The sequence below is a fragment of the Equus caballus genome, chromosome 9 (genome assembly GCF_041296265.1).
Source record: "Equus caballus isolate H_3958 breed thoroughbred chromosome 9, TB-T2T, whole genome shotgun sequence".
In the NCBI taxonomy this organism is placed as follows: Eukaryota; Metazoa; Chordata; class Mammalia; order Perissodactyla; family Equidae; genus Equus; species Equus caballus.
Genome location: NC_091692.1, coordinates 61089122 through 61101126, shown reverse-complemented (window position 1 = coordinate 61101126; position 12005 = coordinate 61089122). Strand labels below are relative to the sequence as shown.

The following is a 12005-nucleotide window of genomic DNA, read 5'->3' as shown; positions in this document are numbered from 1 at the left end:
ACTTGGATTATCTTAGAAAAACAGGTGAGGACATTACTGAGAGAGGCAGGCAGAGGGATTTTCCCAGGAAAGCTGAGATAGGGGCTTCTTAGGACTGGGGTTCTAGAAGCTGAGGTTCAGCTGGCTCAAGGATACACAAAGCAAAGGAAAAGCTGAAGGCTACGTTGAGGGGCAGGTAGAATCAGGAAACAAGTCTTCAGGAAGTATCCAATCCAAGCAAAGTTGTGAAAACTGAATCTAAGGCAAAGGGACAGTTGAGCTTGGAGAGGTTTCCAGTGCTACTGAGAGTAAGTCTGTTATATTAGGGAAGAGTTGTTAAAAGCACTGAGCCTGGTCAGACAGAATTGGGGGCCTGAAATAATTGGGAAAGTCATAAATGGGAGTAGCTGGCAAAAGATGCATCCAAGGACTGATGAGTCATGATGACTGCCAAGTTAAAGTTAGATGGCATAACTTAGTAGTGAAGCCAGAAAGTGTGGTTGCATGCCTCTGGTGGAAGAGTGGAGAATTTGATGGGTATTGAGCTCATTTTTTTCCTTTGGTCATCTAATATGAAAATGATCTGAATTGAAATTTCCTTCCCTTTATTCTGTTAGCTAATGAATTTTTCTGTATACAACATTCTTTTATTTCATGGCATAATTTTTCCTTTGCATATTGTACTATGCAAATTGAATATTATCATAATGATTTGTCCAGGTTTGTGATTGTAAGAATACTGCTAATCTTATGTTAAATGGATGTGTTTCTTTCTTCCTAGGCCTCCTATACTCAAACGAAAGATTGGTTTGCGTTAGCAAAACAAAGTCAGCAAACAGTATCCACCTTTTCACTTCCGTCTTGTGTATTCCACAACAAAATTGAATCACCAGTTATTTCATCTGTTTCTGGTAAGCAGAAAAGGATAAGAATGACTTCAGAACTCCTCCTTAAGTCATCTGTTGTTGTTATTCTAATCTTACAGTACAACACTTTGTGGTTGGGCAGAAAAAATTATTTCCTCCTCCTGACCCCCAATTCCACTTTCTACTGTTTTTTTGAGAGGCAGGTTGGTATAGTGAAAAGAGGATGAATTTAGAACCCAGCTCCCATACTTACTATCTGTGTGACTTTGGTACATTATTCTGCTTCTGGAAGCCTTGCTTCTCTCATCTGTAAGATTAGAATAATGGTACATACTAAATGTAGAGAAAATGCCTGGCCTCATGCTTGGTGCCTAATAGGCAGTCTAATAAATGTTCGTCTTATCTTTATTTCCTATCACAGTTTACAAATTCTTATTATTAAGCCTTTGAAATAAAGTGGGTGCAACATTTCTCTCCTCTTTAAAAGTCAATAGTCATTCCTGGAACTTGAGTTTTCCTTCCATTTTTAAGTTCAGACTATTTTTCACCTTGAAAGGCAGATAAATTTCTACTGTGGGGAACTTTTGTGGATGATGCCAATTTTACATAAAAAAAGAAGGAACCTTCCGGAAATGGGAGTCATTAACGTGATATTTCTAGAAGAAAACATCAAGCAATGTGATTCAGGAGAGGAACTCAGCAATTCACTAACAGTTCTTACCTAATTACGTTGAAAAGTATAAGCAACCTCTGGGGACAATAAATCTGGGTTCACTAGAATTGATTCTTGATTCTCTAGAAATCTGGGTTTACCTAGAAACTAAATCTAGGTAAAGAGGAAAATAATCTCCCTAATTGAAAATGGCTGAGTTATTAAGTTTCTTGCTGTTTTCCCAAAATGGTAAAGTGGAAAATTGAAGGATAAAGATAGTGAAGATAGGAAACAGAACAAGAAAGGGTAGCAGGAAGGTGGTAAGCAAAAATGCCAGCCTGCTCTCTACCTTCAGTTCTGTGGGATTGAGTGTATACACAATATCCTTTCACAGGTTTGCAAGAGTCCTATCTCTCAGTATTGGGGAAATTTGGTTTGTTTTCAATAAAAATTGTAATAAAACATTTCCAGCTCATTGAGATTTGAAATCTATTACTGAGAAAATGCCCATTGAGAGTGGGACACAGATGACAACAGAGTCTTCCTGATCCATGGCATTTCAAGGGGTAGATTTACCATGTGAAATCACTGACATCAGATGTTTAACTGATTTCTGAAAGAAAGAGAAAATAGGAGCTAAAGACTATATCTTTCGAAAATGTGTAAAAACAACCCATATGTATTTGTCAGCTTTCATACGTACTTTATCCCATTTTATAATTTTAATGATAGGTTGTAAATATGATAGTAATTGAATCTTTCTGATAAAATAGTGAATTTTTTTAAGTTACTGATATGACTCCAGTTCTGATCTGTTCATCTGTTGTCTCATCATCTATGGCAGCTAATTTTACTTTATCATACAACATGAAATAATAAAGCACATACAATAGTTTAATGTAATTCTTTAATAGACTTGGCCTATACATATTGACATTCTATATTAGCCTGAAATATTACATTTTAAAAGTGTATAAAGTCATTTTGAAGATCCTCTGTATTAGGGGTGTCACCTATTTAGTTCATCTGCCACCATTATCTCCTTACATGTCCAGGGGAGATATAGCTAATCCCTGTTGGCAATTTTTTCTCTACTGGTCCCAAATGTCGCTTTAGACTCCTTAAGACACTGGTCCATGCAGTCACGACCTTTGATTAAATCCGTTTGCCATTCTGTCTCTATAACATCTAGTTAATAATTAAAAAAACTTGTGCATTCGTATTTGATCTAATAGCCTTTTATGATTTAATACAGAGAGTTTTATCTTTGATGATGGAGTTCACCCCAGGACAAAAAAGGACTCATCTAAAACCACTAGATTAATTTCTGAATTTGAAGAAGAAGAAGATGGATCTATATCTCTACAAGATACTCCTTCTCAAGCTCTTCTGAGAGAATACCTTGAAAAGCAACAGGATGTTAATGAAAGCTTGACATTGCACTTTTCAACATGTGAAGAATTTTTAAAATCTTATGTAACCTTTATTTTGAGAGTAGCAATTTATCAAGTTCTTGGAGAGCCATTTAGAGAAAGCCCAGGATACATAAATTTCAAAAATGTAACAGAAGTGGTGTTTGATGAGCGTTTTGAGCCTATCCCTGGCAAGAATGTTTTGTTAAGTAAAACAGTTCAAACCAAAAAGGAAAAGTCAGAAGAGATGTTAGAACAAGCAAGTTCAAAGAGTGAGAGCATTGGGCCAGAAAGCAGGGCTGACTGGTGGATTTCTCACAAAACTTACGACATTGGCAATAGAAAGGAGTTTGAAAGATTTAAGAAATTTATAAAAGGCACATCAGGAGAGAGATATTGCTGGCTGTGGATGGATATTGAGAGGTTAAAAGTTCTTAAGGATCCTGGAAGGCGTCAAAGGTATTTTTCTATTTTTTATTTTTCAATAGTTTTAAAAACAAATTATGGAATATTAGTTTGGGTCATTTCAGCCCAGGCAGAAAGCCTGAAATAAATATAAAAATGTATACTTTTAGAGGAATGAATAACAGTAAAATTTATTTTATTATAATATTGATTTCATTGCTTCTATGATTTCATAGCTTTCAGATACTAATAGTAGCAATTATTCGGGTTTGCATAATGTTTCTTCCCATAGATTTTAAACTTGCTCTCAAATTAATTATTCTATTTTATTTTTATAACACTCTAGTGATGTATTTTTATAGAAAAAAATAATTTATCAATTGTATACCCATACTGGCATAAGCTACCTTATATAAAAGATACCTTATGCCAGTGTAAGGGCCTGCTGTTCCTACCAGTTTGCTCGGTTAACAAATTCCACGATCTTTAGTTGGATGCCACTCAGACATTCATATCTGAATGAGATATCCACTAGATATCACACTGGATACCCTCGAGAGCCTCTTAGAGGTCTGATTGGTTACGTGTCTCTTTTTGGCCACTCCATATGTTTTAGATTACTGTAAGTCTTAAGAACCTTAAAAAGACCTTGCTTTAGGAAAGTCCTTCTTGTGTCTGTATTCTCTTGATCTGCTTTGAAGCAGATCAACTATAGTAGATTGCAATTCCCATCAAGAGGTTGACTGCGTATGGTCTAGTGACTGGATTATTCCAATTATTTCAGTGGCTTTCAGATCATAGAGCTCATTGTTGTTCACAGTTATAAAAGCAGGGATTACCAAAGGGGTGATTATGAAACATGGCCTGATTAATCATGGCGTGGAACACCACTACCCCTTTTCAAGACATATTAGGGAAGTTATCTGCAAATAACCTACATAGGTTCTTCAGGATCAATACAGTATTAGTTTCTATTGTTGCTGTAACAAAGTACCACAAATTTAGAGGCTTAAAGCAACACAAATTTATTATCTTACAATTAGAAGGTTACAAGTCTAAAATGAGTATGCAGGTGTACATTGCCTCTGGAGGCTCTAGGGGAGAATCCATTTCCTTGCCTTTTCTAGCTTCTGGAGGCCACCTACTTTCCTTGGTTGGCGACCCCTTCCTCCCTCTTCAAATCCAAGAGCATAACATCTTCTCTTCTCTGACCTCTGCTTCTATCCTCACATCTTTTCTCTATGACTCTGACTCTCCCATCTCCCTCTTCGAAGGACTCTTGTGATTATGTTAGGATCACCTAGAAGATCCAGGATAGTCTTCTTAAAATCCTGATGACATCTGAAGGGATCTGCAGAATCCCTTCTACCATGTAAAGTAGCATTCACAGGTTCTGGGGATTAAGACATAGACATCTTTGCGAAGCTGTTGTTCAACCTACCAAAAATACCCTTCCCTTTCCCATAACTGTGAGAAACACTTTTATCTCCACGTTGGTACCCCTGTAATTCAGTGTTGCTTTTGAGATAGTTCATTACTTGTCTGAAACATTTTAGAAGTGAAAATATTTGGCTAGTTGAATATTGTATCAATGTGTGTGTAGATGTGTGTATGTGTTTTATTTCAGACATCTTGAGAAAATGAAAAAATGCTATCTAGTGAGCAGTGGAGATTACTACCTTTCTGCAGAAATCTTATCAAAATTGAAACTGCTAGATGGATCTCAGTGGAATGAAAAACACTTAAAAAATATTCAGACTGAGGTTTTAAAACCCTTACTTCTGTATTGGTAAGAAAAATAATGTTAATCAAAGGTATTTGTTTTCACTTTTCTTAGGGTAGTTACAAGTTATACTTTTTATCTTGTGGATATATAATTTATGGAAATTTAAAATGATAAGATTATTATATGTTTGGCCCTCATTAAAGTACTTATCCTTTAGATAATTTGTATGTTTAGGGGACTTAAAATCCATGATAAAGCTGGACAGTACTTAAGCTCCATTTTAACTTTGTGATCCCATCCTTCTACATCTGACTTTCTTATGGTTGGTATCTCATCAAATTGATGTGTGTGTGTCTGCATGTGTGTACATGTAGCTAGGGTTACAGATTTATTATCTAAAACTTTTTTTTTAAAGATTGACAGCTGAGCTAATAACTGTTGCCAATCTTTTTTTTTTCTGCTTTTTCTCCCCAAATCCCCCCAGTACATAGTTGTACATTTCAGTTGTGGGTTCCTCTAGTTGTGGCATGTGGGACGCTGCCTCAGCATGGTCTGATGAGCAAGCGATGCCATGTCCATGTCCGGGAATCTGAACCAGCAAAACCCTGGGCTGCTGAAGCGAAACTCATGAACTTAACCACTCGGCCCTGGGGCTGGCCCCTCTCAAACGTTTTTGAGCAGTTACTATAGGCCAAGTGTTATGCTAAGGATGTAAGAGTAAAACATGGTCAAATCTAGTGATTATAGTCTAGTGGGAGGAGCATATATATGAAATGAGTATAATAAAAAAAAGTATGGTGAATGCACAGATACAGAGAAGAAGTAGTATTTCACCTGGGAGTCGAGAGACTCTAAGCAAGGAAAAGAGAATGGACATAGTAGGAAAAATGCATGTCATTTGCGGATCAGTGAGCTGTCCACTCTGGCTCTGGTGGATCTGAGTATGTCACTTCTCTGCTTCAAATCTTTCACTATTACCCCAAAGTTTTCAGTGTAAAGTTCAGATTCCTTAAGTTAGCAAATAAGGTCGTCATGATTTGTCCCTTGCCCAATTCTCTGGCATCATCTCTCATCTAGGTGTTCCAGATTACTTGTATGCTTTGTACTTTTCCATATTGAGAGAGAATGTTGTTTTTCTCTTTCTTTCTTTAAAAACTTCTATTCTTAAATATTTAAGACATACAGAAAGGTATAAATTATACTACAGTGGACACCTATGTACACACCACCCAACTTAATAAAACATTACTAATATAGTAGAAGCTTTCCTTTTTTTAATTTAACATTTTGTTTTGAGATAATTGTAGATTTATATGCAGTTGTAAGAAATAATACAAAGAGATTTTGTATATCTTTCATCCACTTTCCCCCAATGGTAACATCTTGCATAATTAGTATAGTTTCACAATGAGGAAATTGGCACAACTCATCAATCTTTTTCATATTTTACCAGTTTTACATGCACTTATTTATGTCTATGTGTATAGTTAGTTCAATGCAATTTTATCGCATTATTTTTATTTTTCCTTTTTCTGTCAAAGCCCCCCAGTACATAGTTGTGTATTTTTTTTTTAGTCATGGGTCCTTCTAGTTGTGGCATGTGGGATGCCACCTCAGCATGGCTTGATGAGCCGTGCCATGTCCGCGCCCAGGAGTCGAACTGGCGAAACCTGGGCTGCTGAAGCAGAGCTCGCGAACTTAACCACTCAGCCACGGGGTCAGCCACATAGCACGTTAGAGATTCATGCATTCATCACTACAGTCAAGATACAGAACAGTTACATTATCACAAGCATCCCTTGTACTGCTCTCTTATAATCACACCCACCTCCCTCCCTCCCGCTCTACCCCCATCTAACTCCTGGAAACCACTAATATAAACTAATATTATATAAATGAAATAATACAATTTGTATAATCTTTGGGATTATCTTTTTTCATTTAGCATAATTCCCTTGAGATCCATCCAAATTGTTGTGTGTATCAATACTTTTATTTCGTTGCTGAATAGTATTCTATTGTATAGATATTATACATCCATTTACCCATTGGAGGACATTAGAGTTGTTTCCAGTTTTTTGCTCTTACTAATAAAACTGCTATAAACATTCATATACAGGTTTCTGCATGAGCATAAGCCTTCGTTTCTCTGGAGTAAATATCCAAGAGTGAGATTAGTGGGTCATATAGTGAGTCTGTTTTCAGTTTTAAAAGAAACTGCCAAACTATTTTCCAGAGTTAATGTATCATTTTACATTCCCACCAGCAGTACATGAATGGTCCAGTTTCTTTGCATCCTTGCTATTGTTTGGTGTTGTCACAATTTTCTATTTTAGCCATTCTGATAAGTGTGTAGTGATATCTCATTGTGATTTTACTTTGCAATTTTCCAGTGGTTAGTGATGCTGAACCTCTTTTCATTTGCTTATTTGCCATTTGAATATTCTCTTCAGTGAAATATTTATCTATTTTATCCATTTTCTAATTGGATTGTTTTCTTTCTTATTGTTGAGTTTTAGAGTTATTTTTGTATTCTAAATACTAATCATTAGTCAGATAATGGAGTTTGCAAATATTTTCTCCAAGTCTTTAGCTTGTCTTTTCAAAGATGAGCTTTCCTTCTTAAAAGGGTCTTCCAGAGCTTCCAGGTTGGTCAGCATAGGGAGATTTGGGGAGAGTGGCACACTCAGAGAGCATGGAATCTCCACACCCCTTCCCGCTTACCTTGCACTATACATCTCTTCCACCTGGCTGTTCCTGAGTTATATCCTTTTATAATAAACCAATAATTTCAATTAAGCAAGTAAGTAAAGATATTGTGGATATTGGGATCCAGAATTCTCATCAATGTGGAAGAAAGTTACAAATGTGGAAGCAGAGTGAACCCTGTGGTGAATGGACTGGAATTGGAGGTGGAAATGGAAAATGCAGCTTTCAGAAACTCAAGTTACCATACTCAATTATGGAGAGTAATTCACTGGGGAAAAGAAAAGAAAGGTCAAACCAAACAACAGAAGTTCATGAGGGCAAGAAAGAAAAGAACTTTCAGGAGAAATTCTGAAGTTAATCACATGTGGGATTTTCCCTGGGAGGGTGGTGTATTGCAGACTGTCTCTAAATGAATGGTTCCAGATAAGTTTTGCTCCAAACATTTCACTAGGGTAGGGGCAAATAGCTCTTCGGCCAAGTTGATTCAACTAATGCAAACTTTCCTACATCAAATATTACTGCCTGCACCTACTATTAAGAATAAATATAACTGTATCTGAAAGACCAATAAAAAGAGAGTCCTTCATAGAGCAAGATTTTAAAATTTTGAAGAGGTCCAATTTTCAACTTCTTTAATGGATTATGCTTTTGGTGTCAAACTGAAGAACTCTTTGCCTAGTTCTAGATTCTGAAGATATTCTATGTTTTTCTAAAAGACTTGCAATTTTATGTTTTACATTTAAGTCTGTGGTGCATTTAGAGTTAATTTTTGCATAAGATGTGAGGTTTAAGTCAAGGTTCAGTTGTTTTGGTTTCTTTTTCTTTTTTTCTTGCTTATGGATATCTAGTTGCTTATCCTCATTTATTGAAAAGGCTATTCTTCCTCTTTCCTTCTTTTCTATGTTTTACACTAACATATAGTAAAGTTAAATTGTATGGATTCATATAACCACCACAACAATCAGGATACAAACAATTCTGTCACCCCAAAATACTCTCATACTACCCATTACACTCTTCCTCCATTCCTAACCCCTGGCAACCACTGATCCATTCTTTGTCACTGTAGTTTTGTCTTTTTGAGAATGTCATATAAATGAAGTCATGAGTATGTAACCTTTAGAGACTGACTTCTGTTGGTCAGCATAATGCCTTTGAAGCATAATGCATAATGTGTCCCAATTGTTTCATACATCACAGTTCATATTTTTAAAATTTAGCTTTCCAGTTCTTCATTGTTGGTAAATAAAAACATGATTGAATTTTGTGTGTACTCGCTCAGTATCAGAGAGGGCAAAAGCCCTTTCAGTCTCAGCTGCTAATCTCAGATTGGCCTGCTGTTCTTCTCTGGCCATTTTGCTGCTCCTCCATTCATTCTCAGGTCCATCAGACTCTTCCTTCTTCCTTTCATCTACTCACTAATACCATGCAGGTCTTACGGCTGATAGTAGTCTGTACCCACCTGCTCGTATTTTGGTGTATGTGGGGATACCTTCTCACATTAACATTTTGTTGTAGATGTCCGTGAGTTTTTGGTTTTGCTATCTAGTTGTCCTGTCCATTTTTTTTTTAAAGATTGGTACCTGAGCTAACATCTGTTGCCAATCTTCTTTTTTTCTTCTTCTGCTTGTCCCCAAAGCCCCCAAGTACATAGTTGTATATTGTAGTTGTGGTCCTTCTGGTTGTGCTATGTGGGACGCCGCCTCAGCATGGCCTGATGAGCAGTGCCATGTCCATGCCCAGGATCCAAACTGGTGAAACCCCGGGCAGCTGAAGCAGAGCATGTGAACTTAACCACTCGGCCATGGGGCCGGCCGCTGTCCTGTCCATTTTTTATGGAGGGATTCTGAGAGGTAGAAAAACAATATTGCTGACATTGCCATTTTCCCAGAATCTTCTCTTCCATTTTTTTCTTGATCTAGCTAAATCCTATGTACTGTTTAAAATTCAAACCGAAACATAAATAGTTTAATGAATATTATCACTTTGTAACTATCACATGGATTGGGAAATAGAACATCACCAAGACCCCTGAAGGTCCCTTCCTGATCACAGCATTCCTCACTCACCCTCAGAGCTAACCACAGTCCTGACTTTTGTGATTATCGTCTTGCTTTTCTTTCTTTCTCTCTCTCTCTCTTCCCCTCCCCATCCCTGTCTTTTTCTTTTGAGGAAGATTGACCCTGAGCCAACATCCATGCCTGTCTTCCTCTACTTTATATATGCAAAACCTGCCACAGCATGGCTTGATACGTGATGCATATGCCTGGGATCTGAGCCAGCAAACCCCGGGCCACCGAAGCAAAGCCCATGAACTTAACTGCTATGCCACCAGGCCGTCCCCTCCTCTTGTTTTTCTTTATAGTTTACCAACCATGTATCCAAATAAATCCCTAAATATATACTTTCATCTGCCTGTTCTGCAACTTCATGCGAATGGAATCAGGTTGTATGCATTCTTTTGTGTCTTCTATCAACATTATATTTGTGAGATTCATCTGTAATTGCTCTTGAGTTTTGTTTTTTTTTTCTGCCTTATCTCCCCAAATCCCCCCCAGTACATAGTTGTATATCTTAGTTGCAGGTCCTTCTAGTTGTGGCATGTGGGACGCCGCCTCAAAGTGGCCTGATGAGCAGTGCCATGTCCGCGCCCAGGATCCAAACCAGCAAAACCCTGGGCCGCTGCAGCGGAGCGCGTGAACTTAACCGCTCGGCCACAGGGCCAGCCCCTTGTTCTTGAGTTTTATTAATTTTCATTGCTGTATATGGTATGCCGATGCATGAATATACCATAATTTGTTTGCCATTTTTTTAACATTTGGGTTGTTTCCTGCTTTTCACAATTACAGGTAATGCTGTAATGTATATTCTTGTACGTATATCCATTTTTCCAAAGTAGTCATATCAATTCATGCTCCCACCAACGGAATATCAGAGTATCTATTGCTACAAATCCATGGTAACATTTAATATTGTCAGACTTTAAAATTTTTGCCTTTATATTTGGTGTGTCGTCAGTGTCTTGTGGTTTTAACTTGCATTTCCTTGATTACTAGTGAGATTGATAATTTTTTCAATGTTTATTGGTCATTTGGATTTCAACTTTCATGAATTCCTGTTAATCTTTGGCCTATTTTTCTATTGGGAGATACACACAGACACACATATGCATATATATACACACACGTACATACATACATGTATATTGGATACAGTTCCTTTAGTGGTAGTATGTGACAAATATCTTCTCCCACTCTCTAGAGCTTGAGAATTAAAAAGTGTACAATCAGTGTACATTAGAACTTATATGATGGAAGCATGAAAAATAATACCAGTTTAGGATTGACTGTGAAATTTATTCCACAATAGTTGATGAATTTACGTAGTAGACAATAAAAAAATTAATACAATAAATGAAATAAGAATGCAAGATTAAAATGATAGGGGCAGGAGGGAATTATGGGGTCATATGAATATTCTGTAAAAAGGAGAATCGGAAAATTGAGACACCTAGATTTCCTGGCCAACACATGTATGATTTATTTGATAAGTATCTTGTAAATATGCCCACTTACTGGCTGACATGCAAATAAGAGGTAATTTTGGATATTTCCAAGACTGCAAATAAAGATTCTGAAATATGGTGTAGAATGGCCATCTAGATCTATATAGAGTGCTTTCTGACCCTAAACTGTTATGGACTTTGGATTCTCTTCCATCCCCAACCTTTGTTCACATCAGGGAGATGTCTACCCTCTTCCTATTTTAAAAGGAGGCAGTTTTCTACTAGGAACTGAAATATGGAGTGGGAATTAGTCTTTGGGCTGAGGCATCAGGAGGAGAACCTGGTCCAAGCAGCAATTAGCAGCAGGCCCTGACAGCTGGAGTTAACTCTATAGCCAATAAAGAGTTAGCCCACAGACTAATTACCAGGATTTCATCCAATTAACTGTGGCCTTGACATTGTGCCAAACATTTTTTTTCTGTTTCTGGCAGTAGTGTTGGTTTTCATTTTTATAAACTGTTCTGAAATTAATTGCTACCTTCAAATTTAAGGCTTGAAAATAGATTATATGAATCATAATCCACATTAGTAGTATATTTAAGCATTATAAAAATATTTATATATTTTAAAATTTTAATTTTATCTACCAGTTTTTATTTGGTTTCATAGATAAATACTAGACTGCCTTAAAATGATCACAGATGCATTTTATGTTCATTTTACTAGAATCCGTAAGTGATTTTCAAAAATT

General features: G+C 36.8%; 1 protein-coding gene across 10 annotated transcripts in view; it reads left to right on the top strand.

The window, feature by feature from the left end:
• Positions 1-12005, top strand: part of RGS22 (regulator of G protein signaling 22) — a 165402-nt gene that overhangs the window by 63452 nt on the left and 89945 nt on the right. For 4 of the 10 annotated variants that reach the window (XM_070222408.1, XM_070222405.1, XM_023648763.2 and 1 more), the window contains 3 exons: positions 761-890; positions 2753-3368; positions 4918-5103. In XM_070222408.1, the coding sequence (XP_070078509.1) occupies positions 761-890; positions 2753-3368; positions 4918-5103 (932 nt within the window). The remainder of the gene's footprint in view (positions 1-760; positions 891-2752; positions 3369-4917; positions 5104-12005) is intronic. The other 6 variants (XM_070222406.1, XM_070222404.1, XM_070222410.1 and 3 more) reach the window with 2 other exon arrangements.